At 46.0% G+C, this 25498-nt stretch overlaps 1 protein-coding gene across 1 annotated transcript in view; it reads right to left on the bottom strand.

Annotated features, from left to right (window-relative positions):
- Positions 1–8563: 8563 nt before the first annotated feature.
- Positions 8564–25498, bottom strand: part of LOC140738181 (chloride anion exchanger-like) — a 160833-nt gene continuing 143898 nt past the window's right edge. The window contains exons 17-21 of the mRNA XM_073065298.1: positions 14480–14713; positions 13894–13948; positions 13288–13433; positions 10631–10687; positions 8564–10542 (exon numbers count right to left, since the gene is read on the bottom strand). Coding sequence (XP_072921399.1) covers positions 10519–10542; positions 10631–10687; positions 13288–13433; positions 13894–13948; positions 14480–14713 — 516 coding nt within the window. The 3' untranslated portion in view covers positions 8564–10518. The remainder of the gene's footprint in view (positions 10543–10630; positions 10688–13287; positions 13434–13893; positions 13949–14479; positions 14714–25498) is intronic.

Genomic DNA, 25498 nt, shown 5'->3' with positions numbered 1-25498 from the left:
TTTGTTTTATTCGCATCCAGCCAGTGCCAGCACATGGTTGCTTATCCCTAAGTGTATGTAAAGTGGTGGGTAAGCTACCAGGCTGAACTCCTCATCCTTTTGAAGGAGGTGCTCCTTCTGGGTAGAGAGACTGGAGTGGCAGGTTTCCTTGGAATAGAGATGGTTGGCAGGTGGCTGAACCTGTGATAGGGCTCGATAACATTAAGAAAGGCAGAACTGTGTAGATGGAAATTTATTCCATGACAGTGGTGACAAAACTTAGCAGACATAGGAAGAGATAGGAGGTTTAGAGAGGATCTGAAGAAGAGTATTTTCTTCCCCCAGAAGATGGTTGGACTCTGGAGCACTCGCAGCATTTAACAAGTATCTGTATGAGCACTTGTTGCTGAGGGAGTGGACTTAAAACCAAGTGCTGGTAAATTGGATTGGTGGAGATGGGTACTGATGGTTGGCATGGATAAGGTGAGGTAAAGGGCCTGAGGGCACAGAGACACTGTATATCTTTATAGAGTTCATGAAATCAGGGTTGTTACTGATGTGGGCTAACACATGTTTATTGGACAGAATGCAGAGAGTGGGGATAAGTGGATTCCTTATCGTGTTGGTGACTGTGACCAGAGGCCAACCTACTCACAGTATAGGCCAACAGCATGCCTGATGGCACCATTACTGCTGACAATGCTAAACCAAAAGGGGGTCTTTACAGAAATGTGGGCAAGACTATGGTAGATGAAGCATAAAGTGGGAAGTGTGCAATAAGGGCAGGATACACAGTGAATAGGATGGCCTTAGGGGATTATCGATGAACTTCAATATACCATCCATGGATCCCTAAAGGTTAGAGTAAGGCAGTAAAGAAGGCATAATTGGGCAGTAACATAGAATATAAGAACATGGAACTTGTAGCACAACTTCATAAAACTTGAGTTAGACTGCATCTGAAAGACAGTGTGCAGTTCTGGTTACTGCACTACTGGAGGGAATGTAGAGGTGGTCACCTGGGATGGCATGTTCATGTTTTGATGAGCAACTGGATTCTTTGGGTTTGTTTTCATTGGACTGAGGCGGCTAAGGGGGGGTGGGGGGGGGGGGACCTGGTGCAGGCGTACAAAATTATGAGGGACATAGAACTGCACATGAGAAAGCCCTCATGTTGTGTTAAACTAGTAAGTACCTGCCTAACTAAACTAATCCCTGCCTGCAGAGTTATATCCCTCCATCTCTATCTAAGCCTCTTAAATGTCGCTATCATGTTTCCTTCCACCACCACTCTTGGCAACACATTCCAGGCACCCACCACTCTTCGTGTGTGTAAAAAGATTAATCTGCTGTACATATCTCCTTTGAACTTACCCCCTCTCACCTTAACACCATAAACACAATGCTTCTAGTATTAGACATTATGACCCTGGAAGATGGATACTGGCTACCTACTAACGTATAATTTAAATTTCTATTAGGTCTCCCCTCAACCAAGACCTCTCCAGGGAGAGAGAAAAAATGCTCTCCTTGTAGCTATGTTCTCTAATCTTGGCGGTAACACTCTTAGAACCATAGAAACAGGCCTTTTGGCCTTTCTTGGCTGTGCCGAACTATTTTTTTGCCTAGTTCCACTGACCTGCACCTGGACCATATCCCTCCATACACCTCTCACCCATGTACATGTCCAAGTTTTTCTTAAATGTTAAAAGTGAGCCCGCATTTACCACTTCATCTGGCAGCTCATTCCACACTCCCACCACTCTCTGTGTGAAGAAGCCCCCTCCCATATACCCTTTAAACTTCTCCCCCTTCACCCTTAACCCATGTCCTTTGGTTTTTTTCTTCCCTAGCCTCAGTGGAAAAAGCCTGCTTGCATTCACTCTATCTATACCCATCATAATTTTATATACCTCTATCAAATCTCCCCTCATTCTTCTACACTCCAGGGAATAAAGTCCTAACCTATTCAACCTTTCTCTGTGACTCAGTTTCTCAAGTCCCAGCAACATCCTTGTAAACTTTCTCTGCACTCTTTCAACCTTATTAATATCCTTCCTGGAATTAGGTAACCAAAACTGCACACAATACTTGAAATTTGGCCTCACCAATGTCTTATACTACCTCACCATAACATTGCAACTCTTATACCCAATACTTTGATTTATAAAGGCCAATGTACCAAAAGCTCTCTTTACTACCCTATCTACCTGTGACGCCACTTTTAGGGAATTTTTTATCTGTATTCCTAGATCCCTTTGTTCTACTGCACTCCTCAGTGCCCGACCATTTACCTTGTATATTCTACCTTGGTTTTTCCTTCCAAAGTGCAATACCTCACACTTGTCTGTATTAAACTCCATCTGCCATTTTTCAGCCCATTTTTCACTGTCCACTACACCTCCAATCTTTGTATCATCAGCAAATTTGCTGATCCAATTTACCACATTATCATCCAGATCATTGATATAGATGACAAATAACAATGGACCCAGCACTGATCCCTGTGGCATACCACTAGTCACAGGCCTCCACGCAGAGAAGCAATCCTCCACTACCACTCTCTGGCTTCTCTCATTGAGCCAATGTCTAAATCCAATTTCCTACCTCACCATGTATACCTAGTGACTGAATCTTCCTAACTAACCTCCCATGTGGGACCTTGTCAAAGGCCTTACTGAAGTCCATGTAGACAACATCCACTGCCTTCCCTTCATCCACTTTCCTGGTAACTTCCTCGAGAAAATCTAATAGATTTGTTAAACATGACCTACCAGGCACAAAGCCATGTTGACTCTCCCTAATGAGTCCTGGTCTATCCAAATACTTGTAGATCCTATCTCTTAGTACTCCTTCCAATAATTTTCATATTACCGACGTCAAATTTACCAGCCTATAATTTCCCAGATTACTTTTAGAGTTATTTTTAAACAACGCAACAATATCAGTTATCCTCCAATCCTCTGGCACCTCACCCGTTTATACCAACATTTTAAATATATCTGCCAGGGCCCCTGCAATTTCAACACTAGTCTCCTTCAAGGTCCGAGGGAGTACCCTGTCAGGTCCTGGGGATTTAACTACTCTGATTTGCCTCAAGATAGCAAACATCTCCTCTTCTTCAATTTGTATAGGTTCCATGACCTCACTACTTGTTTCAAGTCAAGTCACTTTTTATTGTCATTTCAACCATAACTGCTGGTACAATACATAGTAAAAACGAGACGACGTTTTCCAGGACCATGGTGCTACATGAAACAGTACAAAAGCTACACTGAACTACATAAAAACAACAGAGAAAAAAACTACACTAGACTACAGACCTACCCAGGACTGCAGAAAGTGCACAAAACAGTGCAGGCATTACAATAAATAATAAACAAGACAATAAGCACAGTAGAGGGTGGTAAGTTGGTGTCAAGTCCAGGCTCTGGGTATTGAAAAGTCTGATGGCTTGGGGGAAGAAACTGTTACTGTTTGCCTTATTTCAATTAACTCCATGCCAGTTTCCTTAGTAAATACAGATGCAAATAAAACCATTTAAGATCTCCCCTATTTCTTTTGGTTCCATACATAGCCAACCACTCTGATCTTCAAGAGGACCAATTCTATCCCTTACAATCCTTTTGCTGTTAATATACCTGTAGAAGCTCTTTGGATTATCCTTCACCTTGACTGCCAAAGCAACCTCATGTCTTCTTTTAGCCCTCCTGATTTCTTTCTTAAGTTTTTTTTGCACTTTTATACTTCTCAAGCACCTTATTTGCCCCCTATTTCCTATACATGTCATACATCTCTCTCATTCTTTATCAAAATTCCAATATCCCTTGAGAACCAAGGTTATTATTCACTTTGCCTTTAATCCTGACAGGAACATACAAACTCTGGACTCTCAAAATTTCTCCTATGAGGGCCTCCCACTCTAAAGTCTCTATGTCCTTCCTGTAAGAGGGAACTGAAAGTAATAACTATAGATGTGGATAACCAGAGTTTTTTAGACCTGCAAATTAACTTCCTGACCCTTGACCTCAATGCCTTAACTGATAAAGGCAAGACTAACAAGCAGCTTATTTGCCACCCTCTCAGTCTGCAACCAGTTTTAGAGAGCTCTGAATAGATAAGAAGAGTAATGATAAATTTTGCCCATATGGAGGGTTGTCCAAACTCCAATGGCATAGATATGAGGTGAGGAGTAAGGTTTAGAGGAGATCTGAGAAAAATATTTTCACCTGGGGGGTGGGGTTGGACACTGGGACACACTCCCTGAGAATGCATGGAAACAGTTTCAAACGCATCTGAACAAGTGCTTGCATCACCAAGGTACAGTTTGACCACAGACCAAGGAAAAAATACGTAAGAAATGTGGCAAATGTTCAGGGGATATTTGTGTGGAGTTCTGCATAGGTATGTTCCAATCAGAGGGAAGTTATGATAAGGTACAGGAACCGTGGTGTACAAAGGCTGTAATAAATCTAGTCAAGAAGAAAAGAAAAACTTACAGAAGGTTCAGAGAGCTAGGTAATGTTAGAGATCTAGAAGATTATAAGGCTAACAGGAAGGAGTAATACTTAATGAATACTTCAGTATTCACTATGGAAAAGGATCTTGGTGATTGTAGTGATGACTTGTAGCAGACTGAAAAACTTGAGCATGTAGATATTCAGAAAGAGGATGTGCTGGAGCTTTTGGAAAACATCAAGTTGGATAAGTCGCCGGGACCGGATGAGATGTACCCCGGGCTACTATGGGAGGCGAGGGAGGGCATTGCTGAACCTCTGGCGATGATCTTTGCATCATCAATGGGGACAGGAGAGGTTCCAGAGGATTGGAGGATTGCGGATGTTGTTCCTTTATTTCAGAAAGGGAGTAGAGATAGCCCAGGAAATTATAAACCAGTGGTTGCCTCAATGTTGATGGAGAAGATCCTGAGAGGTAGGATTTATGAGCATTTGGAGAGGTATAATATGATTAGGAATTGTCAGCATGGCTTTGTCAAGGGCAGGTCCTGCCTTACGAGCCTGATTAAATTTTTTGAAGATGTGACTAAACACATTGATGAAGGAAGAGCAGTAGATGTAGTGTATATGGATTTCAGCAAGGCATTTGATAAGGTACGCCATGCAAGGTTTATTGAGGAAGTAAGGAGGCATGGGATCCAAGGGAAAATTGCTTTGTGGATCTAGAATTGGCTTGCCCACAGAAGGCAAAGAGTGGTTGCAGACGGGTCATATTCTGCATGGAGTTCGGTGACCAGTGATGTGTCTCAGGGATCTGTTCTGGGACCCCCAGTGGAGGGATGGGTTAGCAAGTTTGCTGATGACACAAAGGTTGGAGGTGTTATGGATAGTGTGGAAGGCTGTCAGAGGTTAGAGCGGGACATTGATAGAATGCAAAACTGGGCTGAGAAGTGGCAGGTTGAGTTCAACGTAGATTAAGTGTGAAGTGGTTCATTTTGGTAGGTCAAATATGGTAACAGAATATAGTATTAATGGTAAGACTCGTGGCAGTGTGGAAGATCAGAGGGATCTTGGGGTCTGAGTCCATAGGACACACAAAGCAGCTGCGCAGATTGACTCTGTGGTTAAGAAGCCGTATGCTGTATTGGCCTTCATCAATCGTGGAATTGAATTTAGGAGCTGAGAGATAATGTTGCAGCTATATAGGACCCTGTTCAGACCCCACTTGGAGTACTGTGCTCAGTTCTGGTTGCCTCATTACAGGAAGGGTATAGAAACCATAGAAAGGGTGCAGAGGAGATTTACAAGGATGTTGCCTGATTGGGGAGGATGCTTTATGAGAATAGGTTGAGTGAACGTGGCCTTTTCTCCTTGGAGCGATGGAGGATGAGGGGTGACCTGATAGAAGTGTATAAGATGATGAGAGGCATTGATCGTGTGGATAATCAGAGGCTTTTTCCCAGGGCTGAAATGGTTGCCACAAGAGGACACAGGTTTAAGGTGCTAGGGAGTAGGTACAGAGGAGATGTCAGGCATAAGTTTTTTACTCAGAGTGCATGGAATGGGCTGCCGGCAACAGTGGTAGAGGTGGATACAATAGGTTCTTTTAAGAGACTTTTGGATAGGTACATGGAGCTTAGAAAAATAGAGGGGTATGGGTAAGCCTAGTAATTTCTACGGTTGGGACACGTTCGGCACAACTTTGTGGGCCGAAAGGCTTGTATTGTGCTGTAGGTTTTCTATGTTTCTATGATGTAGATGGTCAGTACAGTCATAATGGGCTGAAAGGCTTATTTCTGTACTGAGCTAATCTTGTGAGGCCATCGCTTTAATGCTCAAATTAGAAAAGCATGGTGAAAGATCAGGTAATTTTGATGCTTAAAGATAACTAGTTTGCTAGGGCCCTGGTGAAGATTTTTGTGCGTCTTTGTTAGCCATAGATAAAGTATCAGAAGTCTAGAGAATAGCTGGAATATGGTGGCAGGATTAAGGCAGGTAACTGCAGGTCAATTTAAATTACATTAGAAGTAGGCACATTACAGGAAAAAATTCAAAGGGACAACATTTATGTTCATTTGCAAAGAGGGACAGATTAGAGAGTAAGTGTTGATTTACATGGAAGAAATTTTGTCTCTAATTTGCAGAGGTAACAGAGAATGAAAGCATAGTGGAAGTATTGTCTAAATAGAAAGAATGGAAAGGAATTTAACAAGGTTTCACATTGGAGATTGGTTCAGAAGGTTCGGAAACATAGGATACAAGGTGAGCTGGCTAATTAGATCCAAAGCTAGCTTGGTGCTAGTGGTAGGAGAATGATTTACAGATTGGAGGTCTGTGATCAGTGGTGTACCATGCTGGGATTTTGTTTGTTTGTTACACTATAGCTAACAATATGAATATAAATGCAGAAGGAATTTGCAGATCACATACAAATTGGTGGTGTTGCAGAGGCAGGTTGTCCAAGGCTACAGCAGATTAGTGGATCAGATGGAAGGTTAGACAGAGCATTGGCCAATGGAATATTAGGAGTGAGGTGGAGGGATATTAATGTGCAGAATCTTAAGGGCAATAATTCTCAGTGCTGGCAGCCAAGAGCACAAGAGAGCAACATACACAAAGGTATGGTTGGAAAGAGCTGGGTGGGGGGTGGGTTGAAGATCAGATTCTCTGAGGTTGCAACCAGTTCTGAAGAAGCTGGGATCTGCACATGCTGGATAGACTGCACCTCAACACAATTAAGCTAGTTTTAACAGGGTATTGGTTTACTATTGTCACATGTCAAGATACAACCAATAGCTTGTCTTGCATACTGGCATGGGAAGCTGAGAAAAGAAACCAAAGGAGCAAAAGCAGAACTAGAAGGCTGAACATACATGAGAGTATCTGGGAAACTGAGTAAGAAAAGTTCAAATGGATGGAATTTGTGGGGTGTATCTGAACACTAAATACAGGTAGGTGAGTAGAGAGAGCTGATCAAAGCTTGACATGTCCTGTTTTACAGAGCTGAACTGAGGCAGGATGATAAATATTCATGGTACTGGAGTTTCTGCAGGGCTAGCTGTAAGAGGGTTATAGAGAGGTTTCAGGATGAAGTGCACAGGCAAAGTGAGGACGTGGAACACATGGAAAAATATAGGAAAGCTGTTCCCTAAATGCCCACAAACTTGGGGGGGTGGAGTGGATGCTGTCATTCAGGGACTATCTTTGAACATACATCACTGCGGACTTACACCAAGGAAATAAGGTCAGTGGCATGTTGGCCATTGCAAGGGAATTTTAGTGCAAGTATAGAGGTGTTTGTTCCCTGACCAGACAACACATGTAACACTGTGTTGATGTGGAATATTCATTATTATTCAAGCTCTGTAAAACAGGTCATGGCTGGTCACCCAACCTACAGAAGGATTTATTTCCAACAGAACAAGTACACCAAAGGCTCATCAGATTCATTCCTCAGGATGTGCAAGGTGGGCTTTAACATTCAGACTTCAAAAGAATGAGAGTTGATGAGAAAGCTCCTGTGGGGCTTGACAAGACCAGTGCTGACTTGCCTGCCCAGAACCAGGCATCACAGCTCCAAGAGAAGCCCATTCAGGACAGGGAGAAGCATTTTGCTTGGTCATGGAGAAGCAAATCATAGGAGATGTGTTATAACTTTGCTTACAGCAGATCCCCATGGTCAACCTGGTTTTACCCATTACAGACATCCCACCTCTCCCAATCCCTCCCCACAGTTTCTTTTATCTCCTTCCCAGTTCTGACTCAGGGTCTTTGATCTGAAGCATTAGCTCTGTTTCTTTTCCCCCATTTTGTTTCCAGAATATTCTGATTTTAAATCTTCACTGGCCACAGGTGAGGTGCCAGATAATGGGACAGCGAATGTGGTGCCTTTATTCAAGAAGGGCCACAGAGACAGGCTGTGAGTCTAACATTAGAGGAGGGAAGGTAAGTTATTTAAAAAAAAAAACATTCTAACAACACATTTAATCTACAATGAGAATACAGGGACTGCTGGGGGTGTTCAGTGTGAATTTGTCGGTGAGAGATTGTGCCTTGGTTAAGTTTTCTGAAGAACATTTAAATCTGTTGATGTGGTTCACATGGACTTCTGCAAAGCATTGACCAGGATCACAAGGCAAGTGAGAAAAATGAATGGAGACAGAAGGTGACTGTTAAGTACAGATGGTCAGCATGGACATGCTGGCTGAAGGGCCTGTTTTTTTTCCCACTAACAAAGGATAGGTAACAAAGGATTGGTTAGCTTCCAGATGCTGACTGCTGAGGTGTGCTTGTGTATTTCTTCACTAAGGTTTTCTCCAAAGGATAGGACCCTTACCCTGATTCACAATGCTGCCTTTTGCCGCCTGAGTGATACAAGTGAATGCAACTTTCCTAACACAAGGAACTTATAATGACAATTTTCACGATTTCTGGTAATAGCTGCACAGCCAGAAAGCAGACAAATAATGTCCTTCTTTCTAAACATTTTATTTCAACCTGACATACATAATTAGATAAATCCAAGCATCAGGAATACATTTCTCTCTGGACTGTGATCCTGGAGGAAACTTGCATATTTTCTGCTATGGCCACTCTTTTACAGGCTGTACCATAGTACAAAGAATCATGTGGATTTCTGCATTTTTAGCATGGAAATACCAATAAGAATCAGGAATTGAGACAGGACTGAATGTTGCTGACCACCTGTCAGCATTTCCAACCGACGAGGCACATACGGCTGGAGGAACTCAGTGGTTCAAGCTGCATCAGTGGTGGCAGAGAGTCCCAATGTGGAATCTCAACCTGAAATATCGACTACCCTGCCTACACAAATGCTGCTCGGCCCACTGAGTTCCTCTGGACTTTGTCTTTTACTCCAGATTCCAGCATCTGCTTTCTTACAATCTCATCAATCAACTGGAATCAACAAGGTGCTCGATTAAACCTAGACACTTCATTGGCTGTGGCTAAACATATAACTAAACTGATTGAACAGTATTTAACTTGCAGGTCTCCGTACCAGTGGCAGCTGGTGAGCTGAGAGACAGGAACCCATATGGAGTTTCCAGTATTTCCAGCCTACACTTCTCCATCCACCAGTCCCATATCGGCTTTCACATCTCGCAAAGGAACAGTATCCTCTTGGCTCCACTGGTCTAGAATCTCCAACCATCCTCTCAGCACTGAGCCACAAACTGCCATGCTCTCCAGTACATTTACATTTTATCAACTGGTTAAAGGAATACAAAATCATGGGGAAGTGTAAGGTAATACTGAAATCGGTGCCTTCTTTGAATTAATAACCTTCTCAGTGACTCTTGGCACACTAAGAATAAAAGTATGGTAAAATCTGAGAAGTTGGGTCATACTTCATAGGAATTATCTCATAGGAACAGCACATGATGCAGTTTCACATCTTTGACCAATGTTGGCACTACCCAGTTCTTACTTACAGTTGTGCCTTCCACCCTTTGACGAGAGTTTCACTTACATCCAGGTTACTATTGTAGCCCAGTGGATGAAGTGGGGCAGACACAAGATTTTGCAGCTTGCCATTGATGGTAAAAGACAGTTGGCAGAACCTGAGCCTCTGAGCCCCAGCAATGTAGTGTCTGTGTGGAACAGCCACATCCTCCCTATGACCATACAAGTTCCCTCTGGGTGCCTTGGTCTCCTCCCACAGCCCTTGGACAAGCGGGTTATATTGCCCTTTGGTGGGATCTAGGAGGGTGGGTTACAGTAAAAATAAGTGCAGGAATGATTTGAATGCCAGCTAACATGGACTCAATGGGCCAAATGTCTCCTTTTTATGTTAGAAGGAAATAGGAGAAATTTCAGTCAGATCTCAGATTAGCGGTGATACCAGGCACTGTTCATTATATCCATCTGACATCACACCCTTTTCATTAAAATATTTACAATTATACATTAATAAGCTTAGAAGTGCTTTAGCAGGGAACCTGAATAAAATTCTGCATAGGAAGGTGATAAAAATTAATATAAAACAGCCATCGCTAAATGTGGTGTAGTTTTCAAAGCAGTGATGAATGTGATGTGTATTGGTGCTTCGTTGGCTGGAAGTTCAGAACTGTGTCGTTGATGGCACCTGAAAGCAAATCACACAAAAGGGATATCAGTACAGAGGAGCAACACCCAGAAAGCTGCCTCTCGCACAAGTGATGTTTCTGACTTACTGAGCTGTCTCTCTTTCTCAATTCCTCAGCACATAATTTTTCACTGGTCCCAATAACCTGCAGACAATATTTGAAAGAACTCATTTTTATGACACTCATTTTTATGACACTTTGTTACAGTTGATTAAAATGACAACTGGAAGCTTGGGAAATGGTCATTTATTGAAATATTAATTTTCTCTGGAGATGTTTCTGGAATGATGGTATTTCCAATATTTGCATTTTTGGTTTCATGTGCTGTCAATATTTTCATTTGGCATTTCTGCATGGCTAATAGTCTGGAAGTAAAGCCTGGTGCAGATACGTATTCAGTTCTTGCCGTCTGGTGCGATATATAGCCCATCATGTCCAGTCTGTCAGTGAGTGAACATTCACCACACTGAGACTGTCCTAGGCCAGTGAGTGAGGAATATATGGACGTGGACTGCAATATTACTCTCGTCCTCCACACTGTGAAGAATCCTACCATTAAGCCTATATTCTGCCTTTAAATTAATCCTTCCAAAGTGAATCACTTCACACTTCTCAGCCCAGCTCTATATTCTGTTGCAACCTATGGCAACCTTCATTATTCACCATTTCACCAACCTCATCATCTACAAACTTGCGACAACCATCTCCTTCCCCCTCCCCACTTCCACTTTCTCATCCAAGTAATTTATAAAAATCACAACGAGCAGGTATTCCATACCAGATCCCTGCCTATCACTGCTGGTCACCAATCCCCTGCCAGAATACTCTTTTATCTACTACCACCCTCTTCTTTTCCATGAGCAAGCCAATTCTGTATCCACACAGCCAAGTTTTCCTGAATCCCATGTCACCCGATTTTCTGAATGGGCATCCTATGGCAAATCTTATCAAATGCCTTACTGAAATCCATATACATCACAAAGAATTTAATCAACTCAAGAGCCATGCTAACTATCCCTGATTAGAATATGCTTCTTCAAACGTTCATAAATCCTGTCTCTAAGAATATTCTCCAATCATTTTTCACCACTGAAGTAAGACTCACTGGTCTGTAATTCCTTCTCTCTTTCTTGAACAAAAGAATTATATTCACCACTCTTCAAACCTTTGGTACAACTCCTGTGACCAGTGCGGATGCAATGATCATCACCAAAAGCACAGAAGTCTCTTCTCTCTTCTCATGGTAACCTGGGGTATATTCCATCCAGCTCCTTCTAGGCTATCTTGTAACTCTCTAGAACTCTGACTGATCCTTTCTTCCTAAATCTTAAGTAAGCTTCTGCCCTCCTCTTGACAAGATGTTTCAAATCTCTTCAACCATGCTTCCTCCACACTACCATCCTTTCCCTGTCTCTTTGGGACAAACCCATCCAGAAGCCCATGCAAATTGCTCCCTGTACAGACTCCATGTTTCCATTTTGCATTTCCCTGAGAACATCTGTTCCCAATTTACATTCCCAAGTTCCTGCCTAATACCATCATAATTTGCTCTCCCCCAATTAAATACTTTCCTATACTGTCTGTTCCTATTCATCTCCAAGGCTATGATAAAGGTTAGGGTGTTGTAGACACTGTCTCTGAAATGCTCACCCACCAGGACATCTGGATCCTGGCCAGGTTCATTGCTTAGTACCAGATTCAGTATGGCCTCTCCCTTAGTCTAAACCTTTTACCCTGCGGAGGTGCTAATCAATATTAGGGAAGTTGAAGTCACCCATCACAACATCTGTTATGTTTACACCTTTCCAAAATCTACCTCAGTCTTTCTCAGTTGCTAATGGGCAGTCTATAGCATGTTCCCAAAGAGATTACTCTCTTCCTGTTTCTGACTTCCACCTACTCTGTAGACAATCCCTCAACGATGTCCTCTTTCAGCAGCTGTGATACTATTCTCAATTAGCAATCCCCAAAAGCAATATTCACCCATTTTACTTCCCTTCCTGTCCCTATGCAAACGTCTAAACCCCAGATCATCCAATGGCCATCCCTGCTCTTGTGACAGCTACAAAAAAGGTCCATGTACTGACAGATGCACAACATTCATCACCCTGTTCCTGATACACAAATCATTCCGTCCAATATTACTCGATCTGCTTGCCTATCCCTCCTCAGACACACTGTCAGAATCTCCTGTACATCAACTGCCCCATCCTATGAAGCTATCACCATAGTTTTTATCTCCCTGCCAAACTAGTTTAAACCATCTGCAACAGCTCTAACAAACCTGCCCACAAGATTATTAGTTCCCTTCAAGTCCGGATGTAAGCTGTGGTGGGTCTCTGCATCTTTCCATCTTCACACTGACAGTGGCCTCCATCTTCTTGTGTGGTGTTATGATAGTGATGACTGTGAGTGTCCCAGAACAGACTGAAATATGGAGCTGCCTGTCCCTGCCAGATGTTGCACCCTTCTTTCCTGTGGTGTGTGACCTCAGGTCACCCAGGCATCCTTCACTTCCTCAGAGGTCATTGTGGCCAGTCAGCTGAATTCAGCAGAAAAGAAGCCCACCAGCTGTGGAGACAATGCTCCCTCACTAAAACCCTGAAAACCTGGCACTGTCTCCTCAAACACTGCCTTGGCCAACACCAAAGGAAGTCCACACTGCAACTGCTGGGGCACAAGAAATCCTAAACAACACACAGAGAACGTAGAGGAAAAGCGGCAGGACTATGAGGAGAACACACCTTTCCGTTGCTCAAGTTCACAGTATGGATGGGGTCGTGTCTATCCAGAATATGGAGCATTGCATCATGGATTGTAAGGAAGAATATTTCTGGTGTGATTTCATCATCAAAAAATCCACACCTTTCTAATTTTTCCAGGAGAAGACCTGAAAATAATTAATCAAAGTAATTATATTGAAGTACCTACATTTAAGATCTTTTGCCTCTAATTTCAAATGAAAGACCAACAAATGATGAGAAGCTGCTCCCTTGTATCCTGGTCTTGGGGTTACACAGCCAACAGTTGGGTCCCCAGCACAATGAAACTATCGACCTACGTATCTCACTTGCTAATACTAACCTGAGGAGATGGGTCCCCACTGAACTCACACCCACCCACCACTTGTCTGTAGATGGTGGAGGCTGAAGGTGCTGGAGATGCCTTGGAAGGTTACATTTACAGCTGACGTGCCTCAGCAGAGTTGAAAGTGAACAGAGCACATTCCAACATCCAGTGTTCCAGTGTTCTGCCTTTCTCCCTCTAGTGCTAATCATTGTGCTACAGTGAAGTCAGTATCCTCGGCTGTTCCAAATTCCGTCAGACAGTTAGTGGAAGTTAACACTCACCATCACAAGCAGCAATGTAAACATCAATTTCAAGCCTGACAAATTCTTTCAAGGTCTGTTGGGACAGAAGGTGAAAAACGAGAAACGTCATTCGGTGTGCATTTGAGGTACAAAAATGGCAGCAGATTCATAACTTTCTTGTTATTCTAGTCCTGACAAAGCTGCTTCAGCTATTAGTGAAGAGAGGACACTCAGTTCTGTGTCTCAAAATGTGGACTTTGGCACATTTGTTGGCAAACACACAGGACCACTAGAAGTGTAAACACACACACTATGGTCACTGGGCCACTGAAAATGTGAATGCCGTGTGATCACTGGGGCCACTGGAAGTGAAAACACACACCGTGTGGACACTGGGACCACTGGAAGTGGAACTCACTGTGTGAGCCATCATCCCACTGGAGATGTGAGCATACAGTATTATTGATCACTGGGTCTGCCAGAAGTGTAAACATGCACTGTGACCACTGGAATTGCAAACTCACAGGAAGTGTGATCACTGGGACCACTGGAAATGAAAGTGTGAACACACAGTACTGTTCCCAGGTAAGTCACCCAATTAACAGCCTGACCCATTAGTGTTTACCGATTGCAAGCCTTTCATGGCGGACATGTCAAGGAAAGAGACAGCGGCGAAGTCAAAGACGATGCTGTGTATTTCCAGCCTGGGAACATGAATCCCAGCAGGTGGAGATCTCCAGTCAACCCGCAGTGGCAACTCCTGCATGTCCGGTGCTGCGCCTGGGTCCTCCTCGCTCTTGTCCTCCTCATTGTCCGAGTCCTTCGGGTAACTTATGTCAGTGGTCTCCACATACCCTCTCTGCAGAGAGAGAGGAATACAGGGTTAGGGCTGGGGCAGGTTGGCTGCTCTGGTGATCAGATGTTGTAGGGCTATGTCGCAGCCGCCATCCTGAGAAAGGAAATGGGTGGTCTAGAGTCCATCTGATTGTGGGTGGGGGGCTGCACACGAGGTGTTGCGGTGGATAGCCACGGGATGGAAAGGCTGCATGGGAAGAAGGGAAGGGGAGGGTATCCCTGGTAAATATACCTTTTGGTGCAGAGAAAATTTCTGACCCGACCTGCAACAGAACAGGCTGTGCAGGTTATTAGGATTAAAGTCCAGCTGGTGGATAGAAAATTCTGGATATTTTTTCTTGTGAATGTTGCTTATGTGACATAAGGTGCCGGTGATGTTGCTGTAAGTAAGTTTTGAATTGGAATTGGATTATTAAAGACCCCATCCAGGTTCTGATTCTGATTTATTACCACATGTACATCAAAACACGCAGTGAAATGCATCGTTTGCGTTAAGACCCACCACAATGTGTCACTGCACATTCCTCACAAACAGAACATATCCACAATGCTCAGCAGAACAACCAGGGTCATTTTTAAAGAAAAAGAAGATTTTTTTCTGTTAATATGTGATTAATTGTTTGGTGAAACTCAGACCAAGTTTTTAGTGTATGGTGAGTGATTTTGGATCGTTAGGATTCTGTATAATTTGCCTGGTTAGATTTGCTCCTGGATTTTTATAATAAGTACTTAGTTTTGTTAGATTGCCAAAGCCTCTATGATTCATGCACTTGAGTGTACTACTAACCCTTACAACAATGCACAAGGCCACAAACAACAAAAGCAAAACAAATTCCTTTCCTCCCTCCCTCCCTCCAACACACTGACAGCCCCTCAATTCCAGGACAGGCCTCCCCGTCTCCAGTCCCCAATCCCCATCTCCAGTTCCCAATCCCTGTCTCCAGACTCGTCTCCAGGCTTTGGACTTTCTCTCTTCTCTCTCTGACTGGGCAGAATATATAGACGCCTGAAATTGTGTACATCAGACTCGATGACACTGTCTGCCCCGTTGGTATATGACTTATTGAAGTCTAGTACAATAAGATGAGACCATAAGACATAGGTGCAGAATTAGGCCATTTAGCCCATTGAGTCTGCTCCGCCATTTCATCTCAACCCCAGTTTCGTGCCTTCTTCCCATAACCTTTGATGTCTTGACTAATGTCTTGTCTTGGACCTCCTATCGAATTCTGCCTTAAATGCACCCAGTGGCCTGGCCTCCACAGCCACCTGTAGCAACAAATTCCACGGATTCACCACTCTCTGTCTAATGAAATTCCTGCTCATCTCTGCTGTAAGTGGACATCCCTCTATTTTAAGGCTGTGCCCTCAGGTACTAGACTCCCCACCATAGGAAACATCCTCTCCATATCCAGTCTATCTAGGATTTTCTACATTCAACAGGTTTCAATGAGATTCCCCTCATCCTTCTAAAATCCAGTAAATACAGGCCCAGAGCCTTCATATACTGCTTATATGATGTGCCTTTCATTCCCAGAATCATTCTGCCTCCCTCTCTTCTTGAAGAGAATCATTCTCTTCAATCCCTGAATCATTCTGCCTCCCTCTCTTCTTGACGTTTGCAATTTTCCAAACCTGTGGAACCATGTCGGAATTTATTGATTCTTAAAGGATCATTGCTAAAGCCTCTACAATCTCTTCAGCTGCCTTTTAGAACCTTGGTGTGTTGTCCATCGGGTCCAGGTGACTTAACTACATTCAGATCTTTCAGTTTTCCTAGTAATAGCAACTGCACTCACTTCTGCCCCGACACTCTCAAACATCCAGCATACTGCTGGAGTCTTCCACAGGGAAGACTGATGCAAAATACTTGTTCAGTTCATCAGCCATTTCCTTGTCACCTGAAACTATCTCTCCAGCATGATTTCCCAATGGTCCAATATTTACTCTCACCTCTCTTTTTATATCTGATAAAACTTTTGGTAACATTTTTGATATTATTGGATAACCTACCTTCATATTTCAACTTCTCCTCTCATGTTTTTTAAGCTTATGTCTGCTCTATTACGCCCTCTCTTTTGCTTTTGACTAACCCTGCCGGCCACAGCTGTGACATCCTGCCTTTGGAGTACTTCCTCTTCTTTGGGATGTATCTATCCTGCACCTGTCCTAGTGTACACCTCAAATAAACTTCGGCCATTTCCTCTCTCATGCCTCTGTAATTCCCTCTACTGCAGTATAGTACCAATACATCTGACATTAGCTTCTCCCTCTCAAATTGCAAGGTGAATTCTGTCATTTTATGATCACTGTTTCCTAAGGGTTCTATTACCTTAAGCTCCCTAATCATATACTCACCGACTCCAGAATTTCTGATCCCCTAGCGAGCTCAAACACAAGCTGCTTCAGAAAGCCACCTCAGACGCATTCCACAAATTCTCTCAGCATCAATTTAATTTTTCCAATCCATCTGCATATTGAAATACCCCCATGACTAATGTTGTGATGGAAAATAACTGGTTCTTTGAGTCTCAACAGTAGAGGCCTGGACACACACAGTTTTAATAATAAGGAATTTATTATTAAAGGGGAAGTCGGGTCAACACAAGCAATTACAATACACAGGAAGCGGTGTGGGGACAGGGTATGGTTACACAAAAAAAGAACGAGGGAAAAGCACTACGACAGCTATCCCCCTTGACTTTGGATAGCTGCGGCTCCCTTACCAGGGCAAACAATAGACCTTCCCAAGCATAAATCAATTCACTTACCTCCAATGTGGTGGTCTGTAAGAGAGGGCTAGCCAAGTGCAAGTCTCACCTTTTAAAGCATTGGGGCTGGGCGAGTTAATCCAATTAAGGTCACCAGTAATTTAGGTGTGCATTGATTAGTTGGGAGGGACCAAATGTTGATTGGCATGTGGTGTGTCCTCCGACCAGCCAGGTGGCAGTGCGTCTGTCACGTGGCCGGTATCTCTGGATACGCTGCTATCCCAAGTAAAGGCAAACTGGTCTTGGCTGTCTGAGTGCAGGGGGATCGAGAAAAATGCATTCGCTAAATCAACAACAGCATACCAGGGTTTATGGGGACGGCCTGCGATGTCTTCAATAAGGGTGACAATGTCAGGTACAGCGGCGGTGAGGGGGGGTGCAGCCTTGTTCAATTGACTATAATCAACGGTCATCCGCCAGGAGCCGTTCCTCTTACGGACGGGCCAAATGGGGCTATTGAAAGGCGAGGCAGCGGTTCTAATAATTCCCTCCCGTAACAAGGCTTGAATGGAGTCTGCGATTTCTTGGCGCCCCCCCCCCCCCCCGGCACTCTGTACTGACTGTTACAGATGATCTTGGAGGGAGGGGGAATAACAATTGGCTCCCACTTAGCCTCCCCGACGACAATAGTGGCTCGCGCGATACCGAAGGTGAACTTGCCCCTGTTTGTTTCAAGTAATTGTCCCTTTAAAACATTGATCCCGAGGATACATTCCGGGGGTGGAACAAGCCATGCCACTTTCTTCCCGCCAGGCGGGTCTGCCTTTTGAGTTACAGGTCTCAGCGAACGAGACGGTCGCCGAGTGGAGCCTCTGGCAGAAGACCCCAGGGCGTAGAGTCCCCCTCGGTTTCTGGACTAAGTCCCTACCTGAAGCGGCAGTGCGCTACAGCCCCTTCGAGCGCCAGCTACTAGCCTGCTACCTGGTGCTCCTTGCCACAGAACACCAAACAGGCACTGACCCTGTCGTCCTTCGCCCCCATCTCCCCATAATGCGATGGGTCAAGTCCCCCGATTCTACCCACAAGGAGGGCCGTGCCCAGAGGTCCTCCATTGTCAAATGGAAGTGGTACATTGCGGATTGGGCTGAGCCCGGTCCTGAAGGGGTCAGCCGCCTCCATGAACAAGTCATGGCTTTCCCCCAGTCCCAGGACCCTGCCCCGGACATGCCCGAGGTACAACCCTCCCCAGCATGTTGGGGTCAACCCTTCGATTCCCTCGACCCCGACAGCAAACTGCGCGCCTGGTTCACAGATGGCTCCAGCTGCTGGAAAGGGGGTAAACAATTTTGGAAAGCGGCAGCACTTAATCCCGCCACGGGTAGAATTTTAACCACCGAGGGAGAGGGGGGTTCCAGTCAACTTACCGATCTGGTGGCAGTAGCCCTGACCCTCCAAAACACTACCGGACCAGTCCACATCTACACTGACTCCTGGGCAGTAGCTAACAGCATTGCAGTATGGATGGCCCGGTGGCAAGACATGGGGTGGGAAATACACGGACAGCACCACTGGCGTTTCATTTGGGACCAGGCTACCCACAGAAAAATTTCTGTCCACCATGTGGATGCCCATACCGGGAAAGATAATGAAGAGGCAACGTTTAACGCTGCTGTGGACCAGGCTGCCCAAATATCATCTGCCACCACTTCCACCCCTGACACAGACCCCAGTGCACTAGCTGCGTGGGCACACCGCAAAGGTGCACGCGGCGCTGGGCTGAACAATTTGGTGTCGCCTTGACACTCAATCAATGTAAAACGTCTGTAGATAACTGCCCCATCGGCCAGCAAGTCAAGCCACGGGACTGGCCGATAGGGCCACCGGGCCACATTCGTTGCGGCACGGGAGCGGGTCAGGTATGGCAAATTGACTATATTGGACCGCTCCCGCGACAGAATAAGAAGGAGTATGTCCTCACGATGGTGGACACATACTCGGGTGTCCTGGTGGCGGTGCCCTGTGAGAGGGCCGACCAGAACGGCACCATCAGAGGATTACAGCACCTCTCCTCTCTCTATGGGGTCCCATGGGAGGTACAATCCGATCAGGGCTCACACTTTGCTGGGACCAAAGCCCAGACCTGGGCGGCTGAGGCAGGGATCTCGTGGCTGTTCCATATACCCCACAACCCCCAGGCATCGGGCTTAATTGAAAGAATGAACGGCCTGCTCGAGGAAAAAATACGCACTCTGACACCCTCTCGCAGGCTGCAGGGGTGGCTAAGTGTCCTTCAGCAGGCCGTCGACCAGTTAAACACACGGCCCACTAGCCAAGGGAGATTCCCACTGGCCCGCCACCTGGCACAGTCCCCATCTCCCGACTGGGAATCCACCGAACCCCCCGAGACCGAGGACTCAGGCAGAGTATGGATCAGACAGCTGCAGAGCCTCCGCAGAAAGGGAGAAATTGTCGCGCGCGGTCCAGGGGACACCCGCTGGGTTGCCATTCCGGGCAAATCTGATTTGTCCTGTATACATACCCAGCATTTAACCAGACGGGAATGAGTTCCCTCCTACACCTACCCCCCACCCCTCCACCCCCGTCTCCCTCTACCGGACAATGGTGCGACTCCAGTCATCCCTCCTGGTCGCTGCGATGCTCGGCTCGGTGTCAGCTGCCAACACCTTCCTCAGGGTCGCTTACGAGTTTGCCAGCAACACCAACAGATCGGACTGCTGGATCTGCTTGCGGGCCCCAGCACACGCTGATGATGCGCTGCCACTCACGCCGATCCCGCTGGATGACATTGAGATGAACTGTTTACACAGACTGTTTGCTCCTGCTGGTTTTGGTATATCTGTTTGGGGGGGCCCTGCTGGCAGACCCCACCACTCTCCTCCCCACTACACAACATCTCGTCCCTTGACCCCCGATGGGGTGGGTGCTTCAGGAACTGGTATTTCCTTCCCTACAATTTGACCTCCACCCGAGTCCCCACCCTGAGTTATTCCACAGCCACTGAGTATACCTAACGAGTGCTGGTGCAGACTCTGCAATGTGCACACTTCTAACTTCTCCGTTGGTCACAGCAACTGTCAGCGAAACTGGTACCCGGGTGCCCCAGTGACCACTACCGACGATGCCGCTAAGCTGGGAGCTCCCTGGACCCTGAACGGGACCCACTAGATCTGCGGCCACCGCGCCTACCCGTGGCTGCCCACAAGCTGGTACGGCTGCTGCTTTCCAGCATATGTGGTGCCCTTCATCCACCCCCTGAATGACCTTGGGGAGCATCCGGCGTACAGCGGCCACCGGGACAAGAGGGCCATTACAGAGGCAGAGAGGTTCTGGATGATAGCCTTTCCCAGTTATGGTACGGCCCGGCTGTCCCGGGAGGTGATCCAGATGATCTGTGTGCTCGAGACTCTGGCCAACGAGACAGCAGTGGCACTGCAACACACGGAGGATGCCCTCACCCGAACGGCGGCAGAACTGACAGCTGTCAGGATGGTCGCCCTGCAGAACCGAATGGCACTGGACTACCTACTCGCTGCTGATGGTGGAACGTGTGCGGTGGTTGGTAAGGAATGCTGTACCTTTATCCCTGATGAGTCCAGCAACATCACTCACTTGGCCGCTCACATTCGGGACTCGGTGGCTAAAATTCAAAAATCAAGGGACCAGCTCCTCCAGCACAACACCTCATGGGGCAATTGGTGGCCGTTTGGGTCCCTGGGGGGTGGTGGGCAACTGTCATTCACTGGTCCATCGCACTCATTCTTGTACTCATAGCCATTTCTATACTATGTTGCGCATGCCAGCTGATTAAGAGTGTCTCTGCATTTACTTAGCTGCTCAAAATTGGTTATTTCTGGTAGATGCGATTTTGCTTCACCCCCTTATGTGTGTTGGCTATGTGGTGCGTCTGCCGAGGGGTGGAGTGTATCCAGAGATACCGGCCACGTGACAGACGCACTGCCACCTGGCTGGTCGGAGGACACACCACATGCCAATCAACATTTGGTCCCTCCCAACTAATCAATGCACACCTAAATTACTGGTGACCTTAATTGGATTAACTCGCCCAGCCCCAATGCTTTAAAAGGTGAGACTTGCACTTGGCTAGCCCTCTCTTACAGACCACCACATTGGAGGTAAGTGAATTGATTTATGCTTGGGAAGGTCTATTGTTTGCCCTGGTAAGGGAGCCGCAGCTATCCAAAGTCAAGGGGGATAGCTGTTGTAGTGCTTTTCCCTCGTTCTTTTTTTGTGTAACCATACCCTGTCCCCACACCGCTTCCTGTGTATTGTAATTGCTTGTGTTGACCCGACTTCCCCTTTAATAATAAATTCCTTATTATTAAAACTGTGTGTGTCCAGGCCTCTACTGTTGAGACTCAAAGAACCAGTTATTTTCCATCACAACACTAATGTAACGTTACTTTTTTGACATGATTTTTCTATCTCTTGCTGTAATTTGTAGACCACATCCTGCCTTCTATTCATAGGCCTGTAAATAACTCCCATTTTGGTTTCCTTAACCTTGCAGTTCCTTAACTCTATCCACAATGATTTTACATCTTCTGATCCTATGTCACCTCTTTCTAAAGATTTCATTTCATTTTTTACCAGCAGAGCCTCTCCTCCTCCTCTCCCCACCTGCCTGTCCTTTTGATAGATTGTGTATCCTTGGATATTAAACTCCCAATTACGAACATCTTTCACTCATAACTTCATGATACTCACAACATGATTCCTGACAACCTGTACCTGTGCTCAAGGTCATTACTTCGTAAGATGGATGCATTCTGGTAAGATGGGGTGCACTTGGCCACTATAGCCACTCAGGGTCCAATCAAAAGTGCATTTCTTCACCCTGTATATGTTGTTTACAATCAAAAGTCACTGTGGGATGCTAGGAACATCAGGTACCGCAAGACGATCCCATCAGTGAGTTACTCGATAGTGATAGAGTTGGCACTGTTGTTGTGTTTTCACCTGGACTTGTTACATACCATTGTGCCAAGAAGGTGCACAGTCCAACAAATGGAGTGAATGATTGTCTTGGATGTTTTTATTGGGATCACAACAGCCTACTGGACATTGTTGATGTAGAATTCTGCAAGTCCAGTTCACTGATTCATTGGCAAAGCCAACAGCAGGGAAGCTGCAATGCCTTGGTTGTGGCAAGGACTAGACCCACACCACGGGGTCACCTGTTGCAGGTGACCAGGGAGAGGGGCCACCGAGGCAGAGTGAAAGATTCTCTATGGAGCATGGTGGAATTCAATCAGTGCTGTCCTCCAGTGTTCTCCCATTGGTGCCCTCCAGTGTTCACTCTACTGCTTTCTAGTGTTTGCTCAGCGCTTCCCTCCAGTGTTCGCTTATTGCTGTCCTTCAGTGCTGCTCTCCAGTGTTCGCTCGGTGCTGCTCTCCAGTGTTTTCTCGGTGCTGCTCTCCAGTGTTTTCTCGGTGCTGCTCTCCAGTGTTTTCTCGGTGCTGCTCTCCAGTGTTTTCTCGGTGCTGCTCTCCAGTGTTTTCTCGGTGCTGCTCTCCAGTGTTTTCTCGGTGCTGCTCTCCAGTGTTTTCTCGGTGCTGCTCTCCAGTGTTTTCTCGGTGCTGCTCTCCAGTGTTTTCTCGGTGCTGCTCTCCAGTGTTTTCTCGGTGCTGCTCTCCAGTGTTTTCTCGGTGCTGCTCTCCAGTGTTTTCTCGGTGCTGCTCTCCAGTGTTTTCTCGGTGCTGCTCTCCAGTGTTTTCTCGGTGCTGCTCTCCAGTGTTTTCTCGGTGCTGCTCTCCAGTGTTTTCTCGGTGCTGCTCTCCAGTGTTTTCTCGGTGCTGCTCTCCAGTGTTTTCTCGGTGCTGCTCTCCAGTGTTTTCTCGGTGCTGCTCTCCAGTGTTTTCTCGGTGCTGCTCTCCAGTGTTTTCTCGGTGCTGCTCTCCAGTGTTTTCTCGGTGCTGCTCTCCAGTGTTTTCTCGGTGCTGCTCTCCAGTGTTTTCTCGGTGCTGCTCTCCAGTGTTTTCTCGGTGCTGCTCTCCAGTGTTTTCTCGGTGCTGCTCTCCAGTGTTTTCTCGGTGCTGCTCTCCAGTGTTTTCTCGGTGCTGCTCTCCAGTGTTTTCTCGGTGCTGCTCTCCAGTGTTTTCTCGGTGCTGCTCTCCAGTGTTTTCTCGGTGCTGCTCTCCAGTGTTTTCTCGGTGCTGCTCTCCAGTGTTTTCTCGGTGCTGCTCTCCAGTGTTTTCTCGGTGCTGCTCTCCAGTGTTTTCTCGGTGCTGCTCTCCAGTGTTTTCTCGGTGCTGCTCTCCAGTGTTTTCTCGGTGCTGCTCTCCAGTGTTTTCTCGGTGCTGCTCTCCAGTGTTTTCTCGGTGCTGCTCTCCAGTGTTTTCTCGGTGCTGCTCTCCAGTGTTTTCTCGGTGCTGCTCTCCAGTGTTTTCTCGGTGCTGCTCTCCAGTGTTTTCTCGGTGCTGCTCTCCAGTGTTTTCTCGGTGCTGCTCTCCAGTGTTTTCTCGGTGCTGCTCTCCAGTGTTTTCTCGGTGCTGCTCTCCAGTGTTTTCTCGGTGCTGCTCTCCAGTGTTTTCTCGGTGCTGCTCTCCAGTGTTTTCTCGGTGCTGCTCTCCAGTGTTTTCTCGGTGCTGCTCTCCAGTGTTTTCTCGGTGCTGCTCTCCAGTGTTTTCTCGGTGCTGCTCTCCAGTGTTTTCTCGGTGCTGCTCTCCAGTGTTTTCTCGGTGCTGCTCTCCAGTGTTTTCTCGGTGCTGCTCTCCAGTGTTTTCTCGGTGCTGCTCTCCAGTGTTTTCTCGGTGCTGCTCTCCAGTGTTTTCTCGGTGCTGCTCTCCAGTGTTTTCTCGGTGCTGCTCTCCAGTGTTTTCTCGGTGCTGCTCTCCAGTGTTTTCTCGGTGCTGCCCTCCAGTGTTTGGTACTGTCCTCTGGTGTTCACTTTGTGCTACTCTCCAGTGTTTGCTCAGTGGAAGAACAAGCTGGATCTGAATAAATTTTTGTAAATCCACAGTCATGCCATTCAGGGACTTGGGCTATATAATTACTTTTTCTTCATGACTGGATGTTTTTCTGTTTGTAACCAAGTATGCTATTTCTGCTGTACACTGTGTGCTGTTGGTAATATGATTTGCACCTTGGCCCGGAGGAACACTGTTTCGTTTTGCTGTATTCATATGTGGTTAATTGAACTTGAATTTGAACCTGAGCTTGCTGTCCCAATCTACCTCCTTGACCTGCTCTGCACTTTTCCTGTAGCTGTTCGACTTTATTCTGCATTATGTTATTGTTTTACCTTGTTCTACCTCAATGTTCAGAGTCTGATCTGTATAAACAACATGCAAGACACTGTATATGTGATAACAATAAACCAATTCCAATTTAATTGCATTGTGCATACGTAAACTTGCCTTTACCTTGGAGCATGAGGTGAAAGCAAAGGTAAGGAAAGAGCAAGAGGCAGAGTGGTGTATCAGTAGTAGAGAAGTAGTCTCAGAACTCCAAAGAATCGGGGCTCAATTCCTGATCTGGGGTGCTGCACAATCTCCCTGTGATTGCATAGGTTTTCTCCATATCTCAAAGATGCATGAGCTGCTCTAAGTTGCCTGTGGTGTGTAGATTGAGTGTAGAGACCGGGGGGATCGATGGGAATCAGGAGATTTACAGACTTGTCAATGAGTGTCCTGGTGAAAGGCTTGTTTGGATGCTGCCGCTATGTGTCTGGTGTTCCAGCCTGAGCTGCTGGTGAATCTCCTGCATCAGCTGAGAGAGATCTCACTACCTGAGCATCAGCCCTGAGAACTGGGCTGAAGAGAGGTAGTTTCTGCTGATTGTTATAGCATGGACAGCTGGGTGTACAAGTCTATGGATTGCTGAAGGAGGCACACAGGTAGATAGGATGAGGCTGTTATATGGATAAGGAAGGCATGTGGGTTGCTGGCCAGGAAGACAAACACAAGAACTTTACAAAACCTTTCCGCAGGCCACAGCTGGAGTATTATACACACCACACTACAGGAAAGATGTGATTGCTCTGGAGAGGCAGCAGTGGAGATTCAGAGGGATGTTGTGTGCGATGTAGCATCAGTTA

The sequence above is a fragment of the Hemitrygon akajei genome, chromosome 14 (genome assembly GCF_048418815.1).
Source record: "Hemitrygon akajei chromosome 14, sHemAka1.3, whole genome shotgun sequence".
NCBI classification, from domain to species: Eukaryota; Metazoa; Chordata; class Chondrichthyes; order Myliobatiformes; family Dasyatidae; genus Hemitrygon; species Hemitrygon akajei.
The sequence above is the reverse complement of the archived record's forward strand: the minus strand, read 5'-3'. Positions and strand labels throughout refer to the sequence as shown.